This window comes from Micropterus dolomieu, linkage group LG22 (genome assembly GCF_021292245.1).
Source record: "Micropterus dolomieu isolate WLL.071019.BEF.003 ecotype Adirondacks linkage group LG22, ASM2129224v1, whole genome shotgun sequence".
Lineage (NCBI taxonomy): Eukaryota > Metazoa > Chordata > Actinopteri > Centrarchiformes > Centrarchidae > Micropterus > Micropterus dolomieu.
This window is the reverse complement of record NC_060171.1, coordinates 13,604,664-13,631,569: the sequence shown is the minus strand read 5'-3', so window position 1 is coordinate 13,631,569 and position 26,906 is coordinate 13,604,664. Positions and strand designations below refer to the sequence as shown.

The 26,906-nt window shown below is 42.2% G+C and overlaps 1 protein-coding gene across 2 annotated transcripts in view; it reads left to right on the top strand.

The window, feature by feature from the left end:
- Positions 1 to 26,906, top strand: part of reln (reelin) — a 104,065-nt gene that overhangs the window by 17,653 nt on the left and 59,506 nt on the right. For both annotated transcript variants that reach the window (XM_046036450.1, XM_046036449.1), the window contains exons 2-3: positions 11,332 to 11,439; positions 25,924 to 26,062. In XM_046036450.1, coding sequence (XP_045892406.1) covers positions 11,332 to 11,439; positions 25,924 to 26,062 — 247 coding nt within the window. The remainder of the gene's footprint in view (positions 1 to 11,331; positions 11,440 to 25,923; positions 26,063 to 26,906) is intronic.

Below are 26,906 nucleotides of genomic sequence, written 5' to 3'. Positions count from 1 at the left end.
ACTGCAACCAGCTTGTTAATTAGAAATCAATCTTTCCACTCTGCTCTATGACGCTCCCCCCATCCACACCACTGTGCCACTCTCCTTCCACCCAAACATTCATACCCAAAAGCTATGGAGAAATGTCAGACTTTGACTAATGTCAGTACTTTTTCACTTAGTTGGCCATAATCTGTCATTTTCACGCCAAGAAAGAGCATGGAGTGGAGAGCAAAATAGCGAGGCACAATATCCTGCCTTCCTTTCCAGCTCCCAGAACGTCTTTCATTCCATAAAAGAATTTACCAAACTTCAGGACTGCTTTGACATTGAGAACTACATTCACTAGCTGAATAACAATTATCATGTTGTTTGTCTACTACAGCAATTGTGTAATTTATAGATCAGTGAGAGACCTGTAGATACTTTCTGTGGTAAACTAAAATGGACCACATGTGGTATGGCCCATGACTAATATTTCTTTAAATGAAGCCCATTTTATATCAGTTGCATTGTTTTGAATCCATAACTAATCTTTTGGATGGGTCGACCTATTGACACAAGTTATATGATTGTGTAATGTACTCTTCTGAATGAAAGAAGCAACATCTGTAAAAAAAAAATTAAAATTAAAAACAAATTAAAAACAACAACAAAAAACTTTCAATAGGGACCTCACACGGTCGTGCTCGGGCCCTAACTATGATGGGTCACATTATAGTATATAGTCTCTTAACTAGGTAAAAAAGATCAAGTGCTGTAATCATGAAATATTGCGTAAGCAGGAAGGAGAGGGAAAAGAGGGTATGGAAGAGATGCTGAAAAGGACTGACAGAGCAGGGATGTAAAGTGAATCTCTGTGTAAAGTGACAGTTCCATTATTCATATTAGAGCTATTATACTGTATCTGTATCTGTGATAGTGTGAACATAGTTGGGACTGCTGCCAGCCTGGAATATTGCAGACCGACTGAGTCTAAGGTTGTTACACTCTGTGTGTACACGTTCTCATGTGCACATAGATGTCCTACCTAAACAACACAAAAGGTCAATTGCCAATGAATCCCACAACATACATATGACCATTCCCCCAAACTACACATACAGTATGAACGTTGCCCAAAATAGAGACAGGCGTAATGTTGCACAACAACATAACAAGTGGTTATGTTTAGGCAACAAAACTACTTAGGTTTAGGAAAAGATCACGGTTTGAGTTAAAATACGCATGTTACGTTACGTGATACAACGTAAGTCACATACTTTTGGTTTCACTCAGAATACAGAATACAGTCTCCTGGGGGAAAGTCCTGTGTTCTTTTGACCCATCCATCCATCCGCTAACTCCCTTTTACTCTTTGGTGTGCTGGGACTATTTCTTGTGCACAGTCACTTCTCACAAGCTGCCAGTACTCTTCTTTGACCTCTCCATACCGGGTTCTCTGGGTGATTCATAGTAACCCAAATAAACTGCATTACGCAGGAGGTACTACATTAGGCTCACCTGTTTCTATTCTTGACTGCCTGCTTGTCTCTAACTAAAATTACATAAACCTTACAATGCCTGTCTTCAAAAGAGCACAAAGAGAATACAAACAGTCAGATGTCACAACAGAGCTTCGAAAGTAAAATCCTACCCTACCTGATCTATTGGGCGCCTTTTATTGTAACAGTCAATGTGCCTGTCAGTGTCACGTTTTGTGAATCAGCCATTCACAACCAGGATGGGGCAGGACATTAAAATAAAGGTTGACGTGCAACAGTAAACTTTCAAATGTTGAACTCATTGTTATGAATGGTTGTTGTTTATTCATGCTAATTTCCATTCTTTTTGTGTGAGGCCCCTAGAAGCTACAACTGCATCAAATAAACCTCACAGATTTGTTGAACATCCATGCACACTGTATGTAAGAAAAGCAGACTTGTTTTTTGAAACACTAATCACAATTGCTGTTCAACATAAAGTGAGCACCTTGTCTTTTACTTTTCATGAGGCTCAAACAGTTCAAAAGTCCAGGTTGATACTCTGATAAAAACTGCAGTTTGAAGTGTCAGCCCATGAGAATGGTTAAGAGGAGGGCAGGTTCACCTGGTGCTAACTTACTTACTTATTCTCTTTCATCTTATAAGCCTTAGTGAGCCTGGAATATGCAATGTTGGAAATACAGGGATGAAAATTCAGCAAAAAACAAACAGCAGGGCTGTTTTTTTGGAAATATGAACTACAATATAAAATATGAAGTATTTACTTTTTAAGGCTATTTCATCTCTGTTGGAAACAATTCCACAGAAGCACCATGAGTCATTTTAATAACATTGAGACGTTGACATATATTAAGTTTGGTTTATTCGTCTCCTTGTAAGTGAGGAGAGGTGTATGTTGTGTGTCACAAAAACACAGTGGTGTTACTGTGAAGAAGCATATTGATCCCCTCTTTGCTTGCAATGTTAAAGAACTGCTTTCTTTAGTTCAGAATGATGGTGGTGTTGAGTTTTTTGTTCAAAGGATATGACTTCTGTGGCTGGGTTGGTCAAACTGGACAGAAGGTTGTCTCTTTTTTGACATGAGCTTCTGTCCCTACCTGTCTGTGCATAGCCCTGCTCTTCCTTGTCCAAAGGCTTATGCCCTTGCTTTGACAGATGCTTTCTGGTTATGACTCGCTCAGTTTTGAAGCGTTTTTTTAATTTTATTTTTTATGGTGGGCTGTTTGAGGTTTTGGGAGGTGGGGGGACAGACCAGCTATGGGAAAAGGATGGAGATCGTTTAGGCTAAGTAGCCTGGTATTCCTGAGAGGGACATAGCAGGCACTGAGGTTATATAGGCTGTGGTTGACAGCTTGGCCCTCATTACCTCCTTCCTGTTTCCTATCAGGGTAGCTTCCAATGGAGCAGGTGAAATGGAAAGGGAGTTATGCAACAGTATTGGTCTATGGCCAATGTCCGCATTTTGTCTGTCCTTTCACAGCTGTCTTGCATGTTGGCTCACTGAGTTGGCTTAGACCACTTTTGGGGACTGGACACCAGTCAGTGTGTTTGTAGGTTTCTTTGTGAGTAGATTAACATGTGATGTGTCTCCTTACATGTATCATTGTGTTTAGTGGATGTGTTGAATTTGCCATATAAATTTACAGTGTTTACATCTAGTATTTGTTTGTGTGTGTCTTGCTCTGCCCTGTGTAAGGAGGAGTGGTTTGGGTCTTACCCCACTTTTTGAGGCTGCCTGGGTTTTTAGTGTTTGTGTTTCGGAGTTGCTCTCGGGAAGGCTAAGCTGTACGCAGTGGCAATGTTCCTCTATAATCTGCATTTGTTTATATTAAGATTGTTAATATTTCTAGTTGATGGTTCTCATGTTAAACATCTTGGCTTGTTCAGTATGGCTCTGCTCAGTAAAGGAAGATGCTTTTCTTGTCATGACTGGATGACTGAAGCCTTTTCTCTGCAGAACACATGGTGTTGATCATAAGGACAGCTCATTCTCCAGTCCTGGCAGTCACCAAGCGACAGAGGGAAAGAATCATGGTGTTCCTGAACCCTATTACAATATAACCCTTTACGGCAACCACCAATTATTTATCTAAGGATCATCTGTCGACTGCAGATGCATTATTCACAACCTGGAGCAATTAGTAGGTTACACTTCATTTGTAACATTTTAACAGCTTATTAGTTGACATTCAGTTGAATTCAACTGCTTCACAAATAATAGCGTTTTCATAATTACTCCACTGTGGTTAAGGTTTAGTTAAAAACATATTGATTGGGGCTAGTGTATTCATTATAATGTCACTTAATAATAATAATAACAATATAGCCTTCCCTTAATTTAATATTAACACCCCTTCCCCTCTTCCCTGTATTAGTATAATTCACAACCAATATTTATAATTTTTTTGTTGGTTTCTTTAAAATGCTGGCTTACTTTCGCTGTTTTTGCCGTTTTAAGTCCAAAAATCAGTTGATTTGTTGCTAGAAATATCGCCGGGCGCCATCTTGACTATTGCGCAATACCTGGGAGCTGTGCCTGCCCTCTCTCACCTTTTTCTGCAGAGGAGGGCCGTCTTTTTTGTGGTCTGATGGCCGATCTGTAGGAGCTACATAGACATCAAGGGTATCAAATGAAAGGTCTTTTTCTTTATTGCATCTCCATTTAGTCTGTAATGATAAAATAAATATGTTAATTTAATAATTTATTTATATTCCTTAGCTTCTGACCTTTCAAAGGAGACCAGAATTATGCTTCTAGGCCAAATGGTTGTGGAGTTATTCCTGATTCATTCTGGGTATGTTATTTTAGGTGTTTTTCCTGGAAAAAGGGGCAAATAGCTGGAGGTTTCCAACAGATTAAATCATTGTGCAAGAAAAATGGTCTACCATGGTGCCCAGTCTCTAATTTGTTAATACTAAATACTAATTCAATAATCATAACCAATCATGCGTAATAACGAATTTAACATTTCAAAAATTTGTCATAACACATAAACCTTTTTTTAATGTCCTGCCCCATCCAGGCTATGATTGGTCAGTTCACAACAAAGTGTTTTTATTAAGTCATCTGGCCGGGGTACTTTCTCTTCTCTACTCTGTCTCTGCTGACAAAGAAAAGCAGGCAGGTGACAACAGGAACAAGTGAGTATAAAGTGCCCCCTGGGAAATGCAGTTTATTTAGGGCTATATGAATTGCCCAGAGAACCTGATAAGGAGAGGGCAGGAAAGAGTATCGGCAGCTTGAGAGAAGTTCCCGTGTGTAAAAAAGAACTCATGGTACAGAAAGAGTAAAATGGAGTAGTGCCGGTGCTGCGTAGCATTGAGTACCGGCCCTGTTCAAGCACTGATCAAAAGCCATTTAGAGTCTCATAGCAGAGATCTGTACTTAGATGGGATCTGTTGCTTTTTGAGGCCTCTGTTCAATGAATCAATGAATAATGTTAAAAGCCCAGGGAGATGATGTGCTATCAAAGCCAATCTCAGGTAAAGAGAATAGTCTTTGAGTTGTCAGATCATGATGTGCTTCTTCTGAACATGCAATGTTCTGTTAGAAACTATGAAGAAATGTTCTGTCATAACTGATTTGGCTTTGTTGATTAGTGGATAAGCCTTCCCAGTGGGGTTGTATCTTCCTTGTAAGTCAACTGTCAACCTTTGGGCATATCACTAAGAATGAAATGCATATATAATACATTGTGTGCAGAATAATATGACTTGTAGATTACGTGTGATTACATGTAAATAGTGCAACTACTCTCCAACTCCAAAAATACTCCAAAAATTAAAACAAAAATAAACAAATAAATATCTCTAGAGCATAAAAATTCAAATCTTATATTCTGGTGACTATGGAATCATGGGAAGATATAAACTGAGGCTTCTTTTTTTCATATTAACTTACACACCTGTGCTTGCTCATGTTCCAGCATGTGATACACATGCTCATGTAAAAAGAAACACGCATACATTACATCGTATGAGAACAGCAAAATAAAGTGTGATTCTGAAGCAGATTATGTGTGAGGAACAGGATGTGTGTGACAGAACTGCCTCTTCACTCCTGTTTTTCTCCACTGCTGTTGCAGGGGTGAAGCCAAGTTAGGCAGACAGGAAGGCTTCACCTCCCCTCCTTGGTAAACAGAGTAGAACCTCAACAGAGAAAACTGAACCAAGAACAAGAATAACACATTGTAATCTCAGTGATCATAAAAGGACCAGTAATGCCCAAAAGATGAATTGCTTTCATTCAGCCCTTTGCAAAAATGTGGGAGATGTTGTAGTTAAGCAGACCTGTAGAAGATTTGTGGCTGATATGTTGTCTGTGATAGTGTTTCACAGCAGCAGATGGCAATGCCAGCAGGCCAGGATGGTGCCAGAAGGTTACGCAATGGAATGATGCCTCTAAGACCTGACTGGAACACTGCATGACACATACATGTGCAGCAACACACTTCCCACACAATCTTCTGAAACTGCAGAGTGACATTCATACTTATGAGATTCAGTTTGTCTGCATCTCTTGAACTTGTGCTCAGTTTTAAGGGTCTGTCTTTCCCTTTCTTATGAGAGGAAATAGCAGCTCATCCTTCACGGTGTCATGCTTAGGTGACTGACAGTTTGAACCATTTCAGGAAGCTCAGAGATAAGTGGCACCCCAACACTGGCATGGCCATGGAAACAGATGGAACTATAGCTTCCCCATGGTCTGGCCTCCATTTCCTGGTCCTCTCTGGGGCACGTGTGTCTGTCCGTGGGATATGGGTCAGATGGTCGGCTATCTTTATCCAGATTGTGGCCAGGAAAACCTCCATTCATTTGGAAACGAATAGGGCGTCCTCCTGGTTCACTTGGGGAAAAAAATGGGGATTTCATTGATAGCACTTTCTGTTATTATATCTCTTTTATATTATATCTCAAGTGTCCTGCATTTCAAATAAATTGTTTTACTATGTTGCTTGTACTACTATATGCTGCAATCATGCAACAGCCCAGACTATGATATTTTCTGTCTGTGGTATAAGTGGGTGCTAACAAATCCAATCTTGTCAGAACCTCAGTGTGTAGCTGTGCCTTTACAGTCTTAGGAAGTTTCCAAATGTTTTTCTGAGTCTTGTTTAAGTAAAGTAAAGGATCTGAATGCAGGTGTGGTGAAGACTGGTGGGTATTTGTGCAGAAAGGAGCTGTTCAACGCAAGTGGACTAGGCTGCAATGTAAATCAGGTCTTCTCTCAGAGCTCCCAGACTTTCTGTCCAGCTCCAGTCTAATCCCTCGCCATGCTGTTTTCTAAGAATGAGGTCATGCCACCAAGCGTTGCCAACCACAGTGCCGACCATGCTTTGCTGTACCTTAAGGAGACATTACTGTTGCTTTCAGGATGCCACTGGGCCCTGTTTTCCGTGTCCCTAATATGATTGATGACCCAGCATGCAGTGAGCACCACGTGGGTCTGTTTTTCACTACTTAATAGAACCTGCTTCTTGTTCAAGGAATCGACCAAAAACACATTTCAATCATGGCTGCCCCTGCACTGCTTGTACTATAAATTAAGAAACAACCAGAAAAAAAAACTCTCTGTCAGGTGCATTAATGTCTAAAGGCAACTGTGCACCTCTTTGGGACTAGTATAAAACAATGTGCTGGTATCTTATCAAATTTGAAACATCTGTTCACCGTCTTCTTCCAGTACCTTTTGTGTGTCCTATGTTGAGGATGTTTTTAGAGCATTCAGGATAAGGTGATGCACAGGTAAAACCAGGAGGTACTGCAATCCTGTTTTTGAATGCCATGTGGTCAGAAGAAGCAGAAATATTAATCAAACAAATTCAGTAACAAGTAAGTAACCTAATGTTCTGCACATGGATACAAAAAAAATGGCTTTCCAATTGACTGACATTCACTTGTGATCTTATTTTTGTGTGTATTATGTTTGTGTGTGCTGTGTGTGTCTGCTTGAGGTCTGAGAGACTTGTCAGGAAACCCAGTGTTGTGTTTCTGAATGTGTGTTTTGTTGCGTTGTGTGGTTTGCTGGTACTTTGTGCCTTAACATTACTCCTGGTGGATCCAGAGAGTTGAAGTAAGCCCCAGGCCCATCAATAGTTGAGCAGGAGCACGGTTGTGTGTGTCTGTAATGAGGCATACCACATCGCATCATCAATATTACATGCTGGCTCAGGGCCAAGGGATGTGCTCTGTGGTGTGTTCAAGTGTAAAGTATGGGCGTGTGCATGTGGGTCCAAGTGCTATGCATACAGTGTAATGAGTGTTTTGCAAGACCTAAGTTGGGTGCACTTTCAATTGCATTCACCAGACTTGTCCAGGAGTATGCAGAGGTCCTGATAGAAAGTTAGCAGGGAAGGATCAAGAGCAAAGTGTGCCTGTAGGTCAGGAGCCACAGTGCACCTGAATACGAGAGAGAGCTGTGTTTCCTGAAGATGAGGAGCTGCATCCCCCACATATTAGTCTGCCACCACCCAACCCATCTCCCCCAATACTAAACAATTAAAACTGACACAGTGAACGTACAATAATGTATATCCACATACAGTAATTGATTTGTAAACTAGAGATTCTGCATCATATCCAGAATGTCTTGTTTTAGAGACATAGACAGTGCATTTCCTTATTATAAACAGCCTCCTGTTATTTGAAATGGCATGTAATGAAGTTTTATGCATGTATTATTTAGAAAATCTCATAGTTTCATAGTAAAGCTATAAGCCTCTTTTATGTCTTATGGTTGTTTAAGAATAATATTCAGTCCAGATGTTTAGATGAACTGTGCAGGCCACAAATCACACACAAGGGTGTGCACACACATGCTCACCCACACACAGAACCTGCTAATGTGTTGGATGAGAGTGTTGGTAATAAAGTTCACCCCTATTCCTGCCTCATGGGTTCTCATTCCCCCCGGCCAAGTGAACAGTACTCAGAAATGAAGTATGGACAAGAATTTTAAAGGCTACCATCAAAGGCCGCCAGCCTCCTCCTTTAGATGTGTGTGTGTGTGTGTGTGTGTGTGTGTGTGTGTGTGTGTGTGTGTGCGTGTGTGTGTGTGTGTGTGTGTGTGTGCAAAGTACCCCCACATGTGATTGGATCTGATCTGAACTCACCCGATTGGCTCATCAGTCTGTTGCGTTCCACAGGCAAGTGAGAAAGGGGTGTCTAAATAATTTAGATCTTACATTTGTATTGATCAGGTAGCGCTTCTCTTCCGTGGGCCACTCCACTACTACCTATCTCTCCATCCCTCTTCGCCCCTGTTCTGTTTTTTCGATTGTAACCTCGTGCCCCTAGCTTTGCCTATCCTCCAATCTTTCTTCCCCCAACCTCCACATCAAACAGAGTGCAGGCACACTGCTGCGAGAGAGCAGAAAACGCATGAGAAGGCAGTAGATGGGGAAAGTGCTGGAGAGAGCATTTTTTACCATGATTCCTCAGATGGGAGTGAGGCTGAGGGAGAGAAACTGAAAGAAAGGTGTAAGAAGTGGATAAAGAGAGAAATAGCAAGGTGGAGGTAGAAAAAATCTTTTGTGTGTGTGTGTGTAGCCCATATGCAAGTGTCTGTGGAGAGTAATGGAGTGTGTGTAACCTCGGTGATGCAGGTCAGTCGAAATGCAGAAATGAGCTTATTGTGTGTACGGGAGCTGGTGAAGCCTGGTCCAAGTTAGTGCATTAAACCCAGTCCATTACTCCATTAAATACTGCATCATGCCACAGCTTGGATCAATACAACATAACGTAAACACTTATAACCTGTCTCAGCACACTCTGGAATGGATTTGTTGAAAGGGATAATGTATTCTGTGAAGCAAAAATAGCATAGAATAGGAGCACATGTGCTCAGTATGAACATGATAATTGGTTGTTTGAATGAGAAGGCCTTTCCCCTGCATTCTGTTGGTATTGCAGTGTTAAAGGTGTGCTGAGCAACATGGATTGAATATGATAATGATTCTGTTGCCAAGCAAAATATCTGCCTTTCTCACAATACGGCTTCTTGTACACGCTGTACATGCTGATAGAATTTGGCAGTGCTCACAGCTGACAAGAAAAAGGAATACAGAGAAATGACTTGTTGCTCACACAGTGTTATTAGAGCCATTCACACAAAAGAGAAATGTTTGCAAAATATTTTGAAGTATCTTACGTTTTTCATTGTTAGTCAATTAAGATGAAGCAATGGAGCAAAGAGAGTACACCGTTTCTCTAATGTTAATGTGGTTCCATCTACAAGCATATACTGTAGTTGATGCAGGTTTATCCTGTTTACCCTCTTACCATATTTCATTTTGTTTTTCAGTAAATGATTGAAACAAAAAACTGCACATTTTTTAAAGATTTAGGCAGAGTAGCCTTAACAAACATGCCATTTACTGTTTACTGAAGTGGTGCAGAGATCATGTTAAATACAGCATTAGTGCCGTAGCAGGATTTCTGAGTAAAAAAGCGGTGACAGGAGAAAAGAGGAGGAAATGTCTGGATATAATAAAAACAGTTGTGGGATGAATTATTGAGGCTTTGATATGGAGGGGAGATGAGGAGGGGAGAGATGGGCTGAACTGTGCTCTTAAGACAGGGTGTTGCACATCCAATGTACACAGACATATGCAGAACACACACACACAAATGCCGGGCGCTTTGTGTGAGGATGTGTTAATGGAGTCACCCAGACTGGACCACACAGGAGTCTGCTCTGCCCAGATTCCCACACGGAAACACACCAAACCCAGAAGAATGAATGCCTCAAGACCTTCACAACTTCATATGTTGCTATTCTTACTAAAAACACACCAACCCCGCGGGTGTCTCCTCCTTTTCCAATTCACGTTTCCACCTAAAAAAAAAAGGGGGGGATTCCAGGGTCAGGAAATAACAATGTCTCCATTTTTCCCCACTGCAAAGGATTTTATTCCTCAGTGTGTAAAAGTGTATTTTTTGGTAGTGTGTTCTCCTTTGAGCCACAGACTGTTCCCCAGTGCAGTGATCTGGCTGGCTGGAAGCAGTCCAGTGACTGAGCTCTTTTCCTCCAGTGATGTAGTCGGCTCTGTGGTCCCGTCACTCAGGGCCTTTGTTTACTGGGTAGATCAATAGTTAACTTGCTGCCGGATACAATAAGCTGTAGATCTGTACAGCTGGATAATAGACCGCTGGCAGTTTCTGCTCTTGTTTATAGTGACCCGTGATGAATAGAGCCTTAGCAAGGCTATCAGGGTTACAACCAATTAGCTCATCAGTCTCTTTTTGGTTGTCTGTGACTAGCACTGTGATTTGCTCAGGATGATTTAGATTGCATTCTTGAGAAAAGTGACCTGAGGCTCCATTGAGCAGGCTCCTGTTTGTGAGTCTTTGAATATCTATATGTGTGTGTGATAGACAACATTGTTGCTTTTGCTTTAACACCTGCTTGCACATCTGTGTACTCCCCTCTCCTCTCCTCCTGCAGGGCATTTGGTTTCATTAACCTCCCAGTTAATGGTCACTCTACATTTCCATTTGTTTACACCTGCGCTCTGTGCTCATTAGCAGTTTTAAAGGAGCTGTAGTGGTTTTACACTTCTAGACTTCCTGTCCACACGCATGTACATCACACCCACTAATTATCTGTGTAGCTTGCAAATGAAGTGTGAACACAACTTCGTACTTGCAATCTCTGACACCTTATCGACGGTAAATTACTATCTTCCAGTCCTCTCGTGAGTTATCAATAAAAGGGATGTTTGTATTATATTCTATAATTTATGGGTGTAAAACAATTTCTGTTTTGCGTAGTGCTTTGTGACACAACCAACTGGATGTGGAATTGCAGTAATATTCAGCTTGAGAGTAACACCAATATTAAACATTTTCCTTTTTTCTGTCTCTTCAGTAACCATCTCTACCAGTGTATCCTTTGATGGTCTGCTGGTGACTGGCCTCTACACCTCCACACCAGTCCAGTCGGCTCCCATCCCTGCTCCAGCTGCCTTCGGCTTTGGTAAGTCTTCATAAGATACCACTGTAGGCTGTTTAATGTGGCTCTTAGTGCCAATACAAGCTCCTCTTTAGCTTTGCCTTTTAGCACAAACAATCTCTGAGATATTCCAGATAGTTTCTCAGGGCTGGGACTATAGAGTATCACAGTAAGCACAGCCCAGCTCAGTGATCCATATCCGTTCCCAGAATAAGACCACTTCCGCACTCTGGTTGTGACAGGCCATGATGGATGAGGAGTCGGGATGATGTGGCCCTGGGTTCGGCCAGATGCGCTTTTATTGTTGCTTGAGAGAAGAATAACCGAAAACTGAATATGAGATGAGGAAAGGAAATTGGAGAACAAAGCAGAAAAAGCATGTGAGGTCTCTGAGAGAAAAAACTAAACGTTTCCTTAACATTATCAGCATTTCTTTCTTTGTGTAGTCTACATGTGTAGCTGTGTGTTATATCTAAACTTACTAATTTCTGTGAATTTGCCATATATATATGCCATTCCATATATAAAGTTAAATTTAGTCTTAGAATTGTTTTGATAAGTGCAGTCTAATGGCACAGTAAAGAGGCAACTGAATTAAGGTTACCCATTTTCTGGACACACAATGAGGATTTTTAGACTCAGATGAAGTGTGTGCGGATGGAGCCCCTGTGTGCAGGGGTGGGGGCTCTCTTGGGCTGATGGACTGGCCATAAAGAACTCCTCAGAGAACAGGGCTACTGGCCCAGAACTGCTGCCCAGCGGGCTCACTTATCCTGACTAACTCCACTGTTCTTCAGACGCTGACTTCACCCCGGCCAGAGTAGCTCTTCACTCTTGGCAGCACTGTTTACTGGGGAGGCATCCAAGCAAGGATTGCGTCACCTTTGCTTCACTCACATTAATTTGAAAGGTTTTAAGAGAAGGACTGCACAGACTGATAGGCAGCAGCTTGTGGGACTGTGAGTTTTTGCATGGTGTGTGTTTAAATAAAGCCTTCCGTTACAGCATGTGTAATCTGCTAAGCAGTGATGCCGTCCAGCTTTCATAGCGCCAGTTACTCAGTTTGTCCTCAGCTGAAGAGCTCTCTGCACTGGGTCTCTCTGCTCTGATTCTCCTGCATCCTCTCGCAGTGTGGGCTTCAGGACTCCATGTAGGTACACAGAATCAGGGTTTTCATAAAGGCAAAACCTAATGGTGATTTCTTATTGCCACCTCAGTCTTCTTCTTTGTGCCCATAGTGGGACTGTTGTCTAAATTACTTTTTGTTAATAAATTAGTTTTATTTTTTCCATACTTCATTTATCTGCATAATAACACCCACCATACCCTAAGTGGCCAGGGTTTCACGTCTGTGCAAAGTAGGCTCTTCAGGCTTGGGAGGTCTGAAGAGGGATGCTTCCAGAGAGACAGAGCTTCATCAGTGAGTTCATAGAAACCCGGTGATGTTGCTGTGCATAAGAGAGCCAATGTTTGCACAAAATGCGTTGAAGATAATGCAGTGGAACAATAATGAAATAAGACACCGCTTGATGTCCATTGTTGTTGTGACAGATATAAAGGGAACTGTGAGGACAACAGGGTCATGCAAATCCACGAGGGAGTTTTATGAGTCTGGTGTTTAGTATAGAGCATCTAAGATGGGGTGTGGCTCTAATCCCGCTCAATGGAGGCATGCATACACACACATAGAATTCAATGAAGAAATACCCACCCACTCTTACTCAAAAGCACATACACACGCTCCAGCTGTGTACAGCTGTTAGAGTGGGGCCTGGCTGGGGGAACATGTGGCTAACAGATGTATCAGTGCGAGAATCAACATGAACCCCAGCATGGTAAGAATGAAACCTCACTTCACTGCCACCGCAGGATGGCACACACAGGGAGAGGATCAGCGGTACGTTAAGATTGCTGGATGTTTTTGAGACTTGAATGCACAAGATATTTCTGAGCAAAAAGAAAGGGAAGACTTTATAGTTAGTGAATGGATTTTTGCTGGGTTGATGTCAGTGAAGAGAAAGAGGGGAAGGAAGGGATGAAGTGAAGTGAGCATGAATGATTTGAAACAGAGAAAAGTGAAGACGGAATAAACAGATGAAGGCAGGGAGATGTTGAGACACAGGAGTAAGTGTTTGTGCACTCTGTGTGGGGATGTCTAGTGGTTGGTGTGGTCAGAGTTGTTGCATCGAGCAGACGGGATGACTGCCCGCCGGCCTCCAGAAAGAATTCCCCTCGGCCTTCTGTGTCATCCTTCACTGCTTTTAACAAAAAGCTCATAAAACTAGTTCATGTACTGTAAATGTGCATGACCACACTGCACGCAAATGCACATGCTTTGTCACCGGTCCTCTTCTTTCTCTCCCTTTTGTCTGTCACATGCACTATTATACACTCACAAGTAAACACATGCAGTCACCAGGACTTGGAGACAAAGAAGTGAGCATTTCATTGGCTTCCACTCCTTCTGAACAACAATGCACTTCACACTACATTTGTAAGACAAATGTGAAGCTTTGAGGGACTGAGTTTTTACTGCGTCGTCAGAACTTAACACCCACTCATTGTCGAATTAGCTGAAGTGTGATGAACAATTGGGGTGGCAATCAGGGTAGTCTGAGGAATGCCATATTTTCTGCTTCTGGGTTTGGCTGCAGCTCCGGTTCCCCGAGGCTCATTCCTCCACCACTTAAAGGCAGGAGATCCCCCACTAGCCGGTGGGTGGCTAACCACAAACCTTTATGATGCCGTAATTTCTTTGCTATGACTAGCGTAGAATCCGACAAACTAGAGAGAGAGAGGCAGAACACAGGACTGTAAATTGACTGTGTTTTACTGTGTTTTTTATGAATGTGCCCATAAGTGGCCCGGTAAAGTAGTCTGTCTGAGGCAAAGCCGCAGCAATGATTCTGTTTCAAGGTGCGAGGGGCTGGCAGGAAAGACTCAACATGTTGGTGCGGGATTCATGTGAGCACAATATACAGTTAATGGATGAGGTAGAATGTGTAAAGTGATTCATTTCATTATACTGTGTAGTATAGTTTGGCAACCTAATTGCTCATTGGAGACCTTTGCAACATGTTTTACAGTAAATGAAACCTGTGTGTGTGTGTGTGTGTGTAACATGCACGAAGGGGATGTCTATGCACAGTGCCAGAAAAGCAACATGAGTCTGGACTGAGTCAGCTGGTGGAGAATTCCAATTGCTTCGTGTTTTTCCCTCCTTTGACTTTTATTCCATTAAGAGCAATTTTTTTCCATTCCAACCTCTTGGCTTTCTGAAAGGAACTCACACAGCTTTTAAACTGGCGTCTACAGATTTTATGGTGAAAACAATGACTTATGTACATTGTCAAATATGTGTATGGTTCGGGTTTGCATAAGAACAGTTTGCTGTTGTATGTCGCACAGCAATGACGAGGTGACGTATTCGACCCCACAGGCCAGGGCCTGGATGGAAAGAAATGTCACATGTGGTCTGATATGTATTGCTCCACTAATGGCAAAATGTTTCCCATCACATCATTATCCATTCAAACACAAAGACAGAACAAGTTTTCATTCTAAATGTCTCCAGATTTATAGTTAATAGGATAAACAAAAGGCACTTGAAGGAAGGAGAGAGCTTTGAAAATAGACAGGAGATGGAAATGGATGGGCAAAAATGCCATGGTCCTGAAGTGTTGGAGATTAAGGGAATGCATGTAAGTGAGGAGTGATAGGAGAAAACTGGAGAAAGTTTGCATGAAAAATGGCAAAGAGGGGGGGAGAGAGAAAGAAGATGAGAGGATGGCGTTCCATCACTCCCTCTGACGGAATGGCTGATTGGTGTTGCTGTGCCAATGCTGAGCTGCTGAGAAACTGGTCATTGATGGATGGGTCGTTTGCAGGGTGATGTTTATTTTGTCGTTAATTTGCATATTTGTATGTATTTGCGGGGCGGTTGGCTTCTGCTAGCAAGGATCAGTCCCCATCTCAATATGATAGATCTGGCTGTCTGACAAAATGGACAGCTTAGTGACAGGGACATCCAGTCGACACTCTGTTCCCATGACGGATGGGCTCATGCTAACACACAACCTGATCAGAGATGAAATCCTGCTGCACCTTGACCTGTGGAGGAGGGACCAGAGAGGGTGTGCAACCAAAAGTGTAATCATGCCATACAAATATTTAACAGGACTCAGCAGAAATGGGAACATATAGAATTACACAATCATGAATGGTCTTTCCTTCTTATTATGCACAATTATGCATTCAAATTCTGATATCCACACACTCATCCATCTCAAGGCTGAAGGTCGGCTGTCTGTGCCCTCTTGCCACTAAACCAGATTGAATGTCAGACAGAATGTCAGACAATGAGAGATGGCAGCTCATCATGTCAGTATTTACAGAGACACACTCACAGGTGTTTTTCCTACTGAACAAAGCCTCAGTTTGGAAGTGGTAACAGTCCCTGGAGAGCACAAGTGTGCTTCCGCATACCCCCTCCATCAATGGGATGAGGAGAAAAACTGAGAAGGTGATACTGTGTAGATGGCGGATAAAGAGGAATGATATAGAGAATTGGTGGTGCGGGGAGGAGAGAAGGGGCGAGGGAAGGGGTTCCCATGGGGAGAGAAGCTGTCAGTCCCTGGGAGACTTCAAACGCACTGCAGCCCTGTGATCAGCCTGCTCCCTGGCTCTCTGCTGACAGCTCCCTGACTGTGCCGCTTAGACTCCTTCATATACACACGCAGATATACACACACACACACACACACACACATACTCTTGCTTGCTAACATAAGAGCTCTCACACTCACTTGTACCACAACACATTTAAATTCCATTGACATACGCACACTCATGCTGATTCTCACACTTAGAATGTGCATCCAACACATTTGCTCTGACATCCGTTCTTATTGTAACCTTGAAAACTGCCTAAGTCGCCTGTTTGCAACTCTGTAAAGGACACTGCACAGTCCCAAACTGTTGCTCGTGAACTATGGGCTGAACAGAGGCAAGGTGGAGCTGGCGGTGATGATGTTGATAATGATGATGATGACTTATCTAAGCCATTACTCCTTCTCTGCTCAGGGCTGTGGCAGATCCCTTCTGATGATGAATTCATTAGTCCAGAAGATGAAATTAGTTGTCAGGGGCAGGGTTATGTATGGGAGGTGATTTGTTTCCTCTGCGGCACAGTGTTAGATCCGAATCGGGATCAGCTGGGTCGGCTTGCTATAAATCTTTATAAAGCTTTGCTGGCACAGGACTTTACCACCTCTCGCGCCCAGACTGAGCCTCTGTTCTGTCCCTCCCATTGCCCAGCATGTCCTCCCCCACCAATTGCACAATGCCTGGAAGCTGCTAACAGGTGGCTAAACATTTGGGTGCTCTCAGAGTCCAGAGGAATGCTTGGGTGATTATGCATCAGAAGTCATGTGGCTCATTCCTATGCTCAAAGCCTCCTCAGAAGCAAAAAGCAACCCCACCTTCAAAGAATTCAAACAGAATACAACATAATACATTATTAATTTAAGGTAGACCCACAGCAGACTCTGGACTAGTGCATTAGTGTTGGCCATATAGCCCACTAGAATAGGTTTTGTCTCTCAGGTGTGATGGTACTGTAGACCTGCTAGAGCACTGCTACTGGTTCACTTAGTGTACACTAGCTCTCTTGGAAAACATAATCCCTTCTTTGAACTCCCACGGCTTCTCTAGGTGTGCTTACATTTGTATGTGTGCCTATGTTCATGCATATGTGCATCTATTTGTGTCTGTGAGTGAAGTTGTATGTGTGTATGTATTTTTATTTGCTTTTTGCACACATGTATTTGTATGCACATGCTGAGCATTTGAGTGCTTTTTACTGTCTTTTTACTGTGTTGAATTTTTTTGCATTCAAATGTATGGTTAAAAAAAAGATCCAGAGTGACAGAGAGAGCAGGAATGGGAGAAAGCAGGAGCTGGACCGACTGTGATAGAGATTTCAAAGTGGTGTGTGAGATGTTGGCCAGTTATTTTTTATTTTTTTTATTTTTTTTATCCTGCAGGAGAGAGCAGCAGGCGTAGGCTGTTTCTCCCATGTGTGGTCTCTCTTGAGCAGAGCAATGTTATTTTCTGCCATGCAGAGAGGTTGGTTACATGCCAGAGAGAATGAGAGAGGAGAGAGAAATAAAGATAGAATAAAGACAGAGAGTGCTTTGACTCAAAGACTACTCAGTTTGACACATTTCTGTGAACACTAGTGGGTTTGCATCATTTCAACAAAGAGGCAGGCTGACTTTGAAATGTATCTCTGTTGTGTTGTGATATAAAACTCCTTATACTCTATACCTCCACATGCACCTTGCAAGTGTGTGGGCGTCTGTGGGTTTGGTGTGCAAACTGAGAGAAAGTGATTTTTACAAAGTCTTCTCCACAAAGTGCATGTCATCCGGGCTGCACTCTGAGGTCTATTCATTTTTAAAGTTCCCTTGCAGAGAATATTAGAAAAACTGGAAGTGCTCTTTCTGACTCTGTGAGAAGCGGTTAGTGGTTCTACTGGTTTCTCCCATAGGGCCCTGACTGGATCTGGCTCTCCACCTTCTAAAAGCCTGAGAGAAGAACAGGAATGTTCCACTGCCTGGCCCATTTTGTTTTACATTACATACATGTAATGCAATTCACCCAGATCCAATCTGACCCATATTTTGGCAGCGAAAATATGACCTCCTCTGTGATTCACCCTCCTTACAATCGCCTGGCTATTGCCATGATTAGTTCACTGCCTCCCAGCACTCCTGGGAGGCAGACCAGACTCAGCTCCAGTCTCCTCCAACACTGTACACACACACATTGTATGCAAATGCCTTGCTTTCCTTTGGCTTTCCACTGGCCCCTCACCTGTCGCCCCAGGTCTGTATCTCTCATACTCAACATGTGTGTCAGGACAGAGCCTGCGAGACCACGGCCTCACCAGTTTGTTTGTTTGCTGCATTGACGGGTGGGGAGCAGGGGACATGGTTGCAAGAAATTAGCACAAGTCAAATCAGATTAATTAATCCCCAACTCAAACTATTAGCCGAGGAGTCGTGTTGAATTAAAAATCAAATTAGCCCTGGCGCCTGCTGTTGAAGCTGTGGTGTGTGCCTGCCAAGCTACAATGACACACACCCACAGAAGGCAGCCGCTCATGGGCTTCACTGATGGATGGACGTATGTAATGGAAGGATGGATTGAGGGGTGAAAGAAGAAATGGGTGCTCAAGGACTAGAGGGGTGGGGGGAGAGGGGGTTAGTGACTTTGCCACCCAGTGTGGTAAGCCTCTCCTGGGGCATGGAGCTGGCTGTCCTCCGCTGGGTGCTGCTCCACAGACCTCACACCACTAGCATTCGACAGGCTCGGGTATGTCACTCCAATTAGGCCTTTCAGCAACATTTCACCCTGATGGTTTACGTAACCTGGGATTGAACTCAGTTTTAAACAGACCCCTGTTTCTCATCTTGACTCTGTCAAAAACATAAAGGGTTAGTCAAACTGTTGCCTTGTTCGAAACATGTCTGATTGTTTTGGACCTTGTGTTGTGAGCAATTACTTAAGTGAGTAAAATGTTACCAGAATGATGGCCAAAACAATGAAAATAAGACCCAATTTGTAATAAACTGAAATTTTCATTTTGCATGTCAATGTTGCAGTGCATTCAGCAATATAATTGGCATGTGTGCATACATAAATTCATCAAACAAAATTTGAGTATACTATATTTATGTTTTTGCAAAGGTGTGAGTGTGCTCTTGAGATGGATTGCAGGGCTGTGCAGAGATGTAGAAGTCTCATTTATCATTCAGGGTGGGGCTCCAAAACACACAACACTTGTTTGATTCAGAACAACATTCATTTCAATTATGACACATTAGTTCAGGGAGGTATATAGTGTTACTGTAGTCCATTTATCATTCATGCTTGTATGGCTCTTGATCATTCAAAGAAAGCAGTATGCAGCCTCAAGCAATGAACTAAATGTTCATTTTCTTCATACTTTTAGTTTTCAGGTATTGGCTTTAATAGATGCAACATGTATGGTGTATATTACAGAAGAGCAAGCAATTATTAAACTTTATTTTTCATGTATGACCATATGTTCTGGACAGTACTCTCTCTCTTTCAGCTGGTTAGAGCCATACTGGCATCTCCTACAATGAGCCCTGTATAATAAGCTTTGTATGTTTGTGTGTGTTGTGTGGGTGTGTGTGGCCTTGCCTTCTGGATTTTATGGGTGATGGATGCTGTGAGATACAATGGAAGCCGAAATGAAAGCGCAGTTGTTCTGTGAATGTATGCATATGGGCAAAAATACTTTTTTATCTATACACAAATGGCTTTTTTTCACAGAACGCTCAATTGAACGTACTGTGCACACATCAAAATAATGTCAACATATACACATGTACACTAAGTATCTCATATACACTCTTGCATATGGTCACCTATATACATATGCATCTCAGCAAATCTCCAGGTGTCCTTTACTGCCAGTGAAACACTCCTTCATTCATGTGGCAAACATCTCCCACTCACATTTTCCCACAGAGTCTCTTTCCCTCTTCCCCCTGGCCACTGGCATCTTTCACCACCCATATTAACACACAGCTTCCTCCTGGCAATACTGTGCCAGACCCCTGCCATCACCACAACACTGCCAACCCGTCTCCATGGTAGTGTGATTGGCAGATGCTGAGATGGATGCCCATTTCAGCCAATGGCAGATCAGAGTCGGGTTGTCATGCACCGACCCTGGAGTGGTCCGGCTGACCAGCTGAGGATGGTGTTGGGAAGAAGGGGTGAAAGCAATGCAACAGGCGCACACAAACACACACACACATAGCATGGGATTATTCAGCAGCACAAAGCGTATGGGGTCCCAGCTCAGCCTGTCAGTACTGTTGTGATGTATCATTTATGTCGCCATTGTGTGGCCTTCTCTTGAAACATGCTGACAGAGGCATTATTCTATCTTTTGACAGATTCCCATACATTCACAGGCTTTTAATAACACATGTTAATGCTCCAATAGGTTTATGACAGCTTTTAAGAATTACCACATGAAATATGAGCCTTTGATGGGCCTGCTCTCCAAATTATCTGGGGTGTTATACATTGAATTTCTAAGTCTGAGGAAGTGGGAGAATGATCACTGCTTATAAGGCTATTATCTGTCTGGGTATGCACAAACATACACACATACACACACCACAAACACACACACACACACCAGGTCTGGAGGACAAAAGATGTGCATCATGAACATCAATCTGTGCTTTTTAAATGATACCCATTTTACTGTGTTTAATAAAAAAGTATATAGTAAGTGGTGACAAATATCTAATTCCTAAGACAAAAATCAAATAACCTAATCTCCTTACAGCACATTACACTACTTCATAGGGTTTTCATTAGCTGTTGGTTTTTTTTGTATGTGCAGGTGTCCAGGGTCATAAAAGTGCACTTGTCCTCATGGTTGTGCACTATGTATGCGCTCTAGCATTTATGGTGTACATGAATTCATTAATAAGAATTTCTCCAGAGAAGGGCAAGTAGATTTACTGTTGGAAGAATGGAAGCATTGCTCTTACCTTTAGGACTGAGGTGCATTTTCCCACTGCCCTCCTGTCAGTCAGAAACCTAGAATGTTTAACTGTCTTGAAACCGTCTAAATCGAACAGAGACAGATTACTCAAACTAATTCAGACATTGCTGAAGGACAATTGTGGAATGAGTGCAAAATCCAGTAGCTATGTGATACTGACCAGATGTCAAATGGTGTGTATAAACTAAATGTGCACATCAATTTGAATGGTGTCTCTTGAATGCTTTGCAACTCTGCCACAAAGCGTAACTATCAGTTCTAATGCCAGTTAGACCAGCTCCTGCTGGTCCTACATTGTGAAGTTGCTGCCAGGCTGAGCCACCGATTGCCCATCTGCTCCATCAGGGAGAATTCTCTATTTGACTTGTTTTGAGCTTGGCCATGGAAAGCTCATTAGCTTTGCAAAGTGAGATATAAAGATAGATTAAAAAAACGCTGTGTCCAAACAGAGAAATGTTAAAGAGGACACAGACATGTAAATTGGAGTGTTTACATATTTAAAAGAAGCAAGACCAGACGGAAGGGAAAATGTGGAGATGTCTTTGTTACTCCAGACATGGGCGGATTGAATATGAATACGTAAGAGGCAGTCAACTTCCCACTTCCTTTTTAGGGGAACCCTAAAACATTCACTGCAATTACCAGCAGAGATTGATGTCGGGGTGACAATCCTACAACCGACACATGACCCTTAAAATCCTGACACACCCATTTCCTGCATTTCTGTGTATCTGAGTGAGTTTGTGTGTGGGCATGCCTGAGGGTGCATGTATAGGAATTTGTGTGTGCGTGTATATGTGTGTGTGGGTTTATATTTATGAAACATGCTCTGCCCAGTCATACCGTGGGAGTTAGCAGGTCATCTTCCCTTGTCATTAATCACTGCCGACAGCTCATAAGTGCCCAATCTGCATGTGAAAGAGGGCGAGCGTGCATGTATTTGCATGTGTGCATTTGACTGCGGATGTGTGGTTTCTAACAGTCCTCCAAGATCCCCCTGTGGCTGCTTATTGAATTAGAAGTGGCTGTGTGCTGCAGCTACAACTTCTGTCTTTGTACACTCATTAGGCGAGTTCTGCATGCGGCTGATTGTGTGATAACGAGTCCATATGTGGAGAACACCAAAATGTCTAATCAAGTTCACCCAATACCTGTGAGTTTTGATAAACAAAACAGCTAAAGTACTGTAATTAGAGTAAGAGGATTTGGGGGGATCAAGAGTGTGAAAAGAGGAGGTGGACAAAACACAAAATATTGACAGAAAGGAAAACAAGCACATAAAGCCAAGTTAACATATATTACATATGTTAGGCACCAGAGGTCAACTGAGTGAAGAGTGAATTAAGTTTATAATAATAAAAACAGTTAATGCAGTTGGTGTGACCCCAGCATATAAGGACAAAGGAAGGCCTTTGTGATATATTTTCATTTCGCAATGCCTTTCTTTTTCTCTGCTCATCTCCCTGGACAGAACCAGGAATGTCAGAGCTTTCTTTTTTTCTGTCCAGGTTCACCACAGCTTGTTGCTTTACTGGAACATTTGGGATTTGGATCTCATTGAATCATAGTGATTTTTTTTTCTTTCTCCCTTTCCACACCCGGACATGAAAGGGACTAGTTTCGTTATTTGCATTTTTACGCCTGAGTGTATTTTTCAAGTGGGAATAGAAATTCTGTGAGCAGTGTCGAGTCCCAGCGCTGCTGTGTCCTGGAGTGCATCAGTTTGCCTTTTCATCTTCACCCTGCTCTAACTGCTCTCTGCTTTTCTTTAGCCATACAGCTCCTCTGTGTCTCTACCTCTCTTTCTGTATTGCTTTCTATCCCTGTCTGCTGCTATTGTCTTTATTTTCCTAGTTATATAGTATTTGTTCATTTTCCTATTCAAGCAAGAGTCACAGTAGACTGTGGCTAATTACTCTGTGTTACAAGAGTTTGTCATCACTGTAAAAAAGAAAACCACTCTGTCTTACACCAAAGTTGTTGTTGGTGCCCTGCCCACCTTTTTCTCTTACTCAATGATGAGTGACAGCACTGTAAATGAGAATATTCCTTTGAATGAGTGAGTTGAATGAGTGATTCATTGTTTCTGTCCTTCTGTCCATACTGGCCACAGTTTCTTTACTTTCTCCTTCTGGTATCTCCTCTGCTCAGTCTGCTGCTTAACATCATCACCACCCTTCTCTCTTTCTGTTTATCTTTGCAGCTTTCCAGATAGTGTTTCCATTGCCACAAGAGCTAAGCTTGTATTATGCACATCTGCAGGGATTCTCAAATTGCACCATGGCAATGTGGTGAAAAAGAATCGCAGCGCCACTCCCTCTCTTCTTCTGCCACAAAATTGGACAATTAGTGCTAAAACTGTTGTCTTGACTGCCTTGGTTGCGGCACTAAAAGCGTGGCACACAGCAGCAAGGAAATTATTCTGCAAATGGCACTCTTTTGTGTCAGAGGGGGTTAAAAAGAGAGAAAGATGTATGAGTATGTCAATGCATGCTTCCCTGAGTGCTACGTAACAGCACAGAACCAATTCCTGCAGTTTTGTATGTCGGCAATAAAGAAAGAGGGTGCCGAGGAGATCTAGACCAGGCAAACAACACTGCCACGACCCTAGACCATAATGTGTTTCCATGTGTGAGTGTGTATGTGTTTGCTTAAGAGTAAATCGTGGCACTACGCACAGGCTGTAGCTGAGGTGATTAGAGAACAGCAGTACTATTAGAGGGTGTGATTACATCTCAGTCTGTTATTACACACCAGCAGCTCCTTAGCAATGTAAAAGGCCGCTTTGCTCGACACATCGTAAATCTGACACACCAGGCCCACACGATGCTTGCGCTCACACATAATGACACAATATGTTGTTGTCATGTGAAACCTCTTAAATCATGTAGCTTTGATGATTATTCAGTTTGAACTCCAGTTAAAGAGTTTGATGTTTCTCTACATGATCAGAAAATGTACAGCTCCTGGGTTGAAGAAAACCTTTGCAAACCCTACAGGGTAAACAAATAAATGCAATGGTGCTCAGTTTAAAACCAAGCTTGTTTTTCTTCCGACAGCAATGATAACTAGGTTTGTTAGGCACGCGCATACACACCACCACAAAGTTCATGGCACGATACAAATGAACACACGCACACACAGCTGGCCTTGTCAAACAGAAACACCTTATGGCGCTGTTGACATTGTGCGTATTTATGGATGCAATCTGTGACATTAAATTTATTACTGTCAGAAATATTTCTTATTAAATAATTCATTCTGAACCACACACCCCCCCACACACACCAGAGACAGTCTTTGCATATTTATTTGCACATTGATTCAGGGGATATTAAAGCTTCAATGTTATTAATCATTGCTGATTATGTTTTCAGTGAGTTGTTATTATTGAGGAGAGGAGAGGATTGTGTTTGCAGGTTATAAAGAGCAGAGGCCAGCCACCAGAGCACTGCAGCTTAGATCACATCTTCGTACACAGATGGGATATCACATACATTTTTTAACCTGCTGAATGTGTTTGCTCAGTGTGCACTGGACCACACTGTGTTTGACTTGAAGAATTATGACAAATGCCCAGATTATCTGTGTGGGAAATGCACACATCCATACTGTAGTTGTGTTTGCGTTTGTGATAATTACCACACAGTGTGGACGCCTCTTTGCCGACACAACAGAGCTGTTTAGTTACAGTAAATTATTCAACTGTTCTGTATGTCTGCGGCAGTGAATGATGAGTCCGGCGGTGTCCTGCCCTTGCCCTCTGTGATATGAAGGAAAGATTGTGTGACATGATGTCATTCCATCGGTGCAATCATAGCCGGACACAGACCCTCATTAATAAGAGCACCGTTATGTAGTGTCAGCTCACGGGGAGGGAGAAAAGAAGGAGAAGGTCGGGAAAAAATAAATGATGAAAGGAGAGAAGTGGAGCAAAGGAGAATGGGTGGATGAGAAGTGATTATGAGGCATGAAGCAATGAAGAAGAAAAAGAAAACTGTAGGATGCCAGTGGATGGAAAAAATCACACTAAAACAGCATGAGATCAAACAAGTGAGGGAAGAAATAAATAGCAAACAGAAAGAACGGAGGAAGGGACAAGGTGGCTATATATGTGCAAAACTCAAGACATTGGTGGACGTCAATACTCTCCCTTGTTTTAAAAGTCCATAGTCCCTTATATCACATGGGTCCTTGTTACTATCTCTTAGTGTATGTGGTTAAACTGGCATTAAGCATTAGTTTCAGACTGATTTGAGACTGATCTGTATGAAGTGTTAATTTATAACATATGGCATTTTGCCCTTTTAGTGCACTCCGTCTTACTAAATATTACTGCAGCATTTTAGTTTGACTTTGCTGAAAATTATCTTGCACAGGGTACCATTTTTTATTTTAATGTGTTTTTCCTGCTGTTCTACTTTCCTTTCATAACTGTATAAAATCAACTTGAACAGACTTGCTTGAGATGCTGTTGGTAATCCATCACAGTGAACTACATAATTTCTGTGTTTTTAATTTAAGAGACCATAAATTAAATACAATCTTCTCCTTCCTTTACACCACATCTATGTTTTAGTAATTGTTTGTCTTCAGGTGTGGCTGTCTGACAGTGCAGTTTATGAAAGCAATGTTGTTTGGGAGGCCCATGAATGCACACAACTGGCAGACTACAAAAAACCACTATCTCATAAATGGGCTCACCACGCAATGATAATGTAACTTTAACAAATACAATATAACATACAAGTATGTCTTTACAAGTTGACTTTAATGCTGTAGTAAAATAAATGGAAACCAGCTGCTACCTTGAAGTCAACTTTCTCTGTCTCTCTCAGATATCCTTTTTGGTCTCTCACTTAGCTATTCCCTTCTCCTCTCTCCTCCAGGTGTAATGCCAGAGCGGCAGTTTGGTGGAACCCAGTTTGTTTGCAGTGTGGTCGCTTCCCACGTCAGCCACCAGCCCTCCTCCAGCTTCAGCTTTGTCTGGATTGCACCACCGCCTGGCACCGGCTGCGTCAATTTCCTGTAAGTCATGTGTGAGTGGATGTGTGTAAATGAAGGTGGCTGAGAGAGAACAAGACAGAGAAATTGCAGATGAGAAGTTATGATGGAGACTGGGACCTTTACAGCTGCCACGCATCTAACCCAGACATGGAAGTCGTAAACTGTAACAATAATATCCCTTAATGTTGCATGGCTGCATGTTGACCCAGTGAGTCTGAGTGAGGCTTATCAGCTGACACCATGGGTGATGTTTTCTCTGTCAGAAGCACAGAAAGGATGTTAAAAGACTGTCCTGTGAGAGAAAGCATGCATCATAATAATAATAATAATAATAATAATCCTTATTTGTAGAGCACTTTTCAAAAACAAGTTACAAAGTGCTTTAACAAGTGTAAAGAATAATACAAAAAAAAAAAAGATAAATACTATACTATAAAATTAGTAAAATACAATAAAATAAAAGGGATAAAATAAAGTCAAATAAGATCGGGAAAAGCTCTCCTATAAAAGTATGTTTTAAGAAGGGACTTAAAAGAGTTCACTGACTCAGCTGACCTGATTTCCTCGGGCAGGCTGTTCCAGAGCCTCGGGGCCCTGACAGCAAACGCTCTGTCCCCTTTAGTTTTCAGTCGAGACTCTGGAACAGACAACAGACCTCTGCCCGAGGATCTCAAGGTACGTGCTGGTGCGTATGGGACTAAAAGGTCAGAAATATAACAAGGCGAGAGGCCATGAAGAGCTTTAAAAGTGATCAATAGAATTTTAAAGTCAATTCTAAAACATACTGGGAGCCAGTGTAATGAAGCTAAAATAGGAGTAATGTGGTCATATTTCTTTGTTCTGGTTAAAAGCCTGGCAGCTGAGT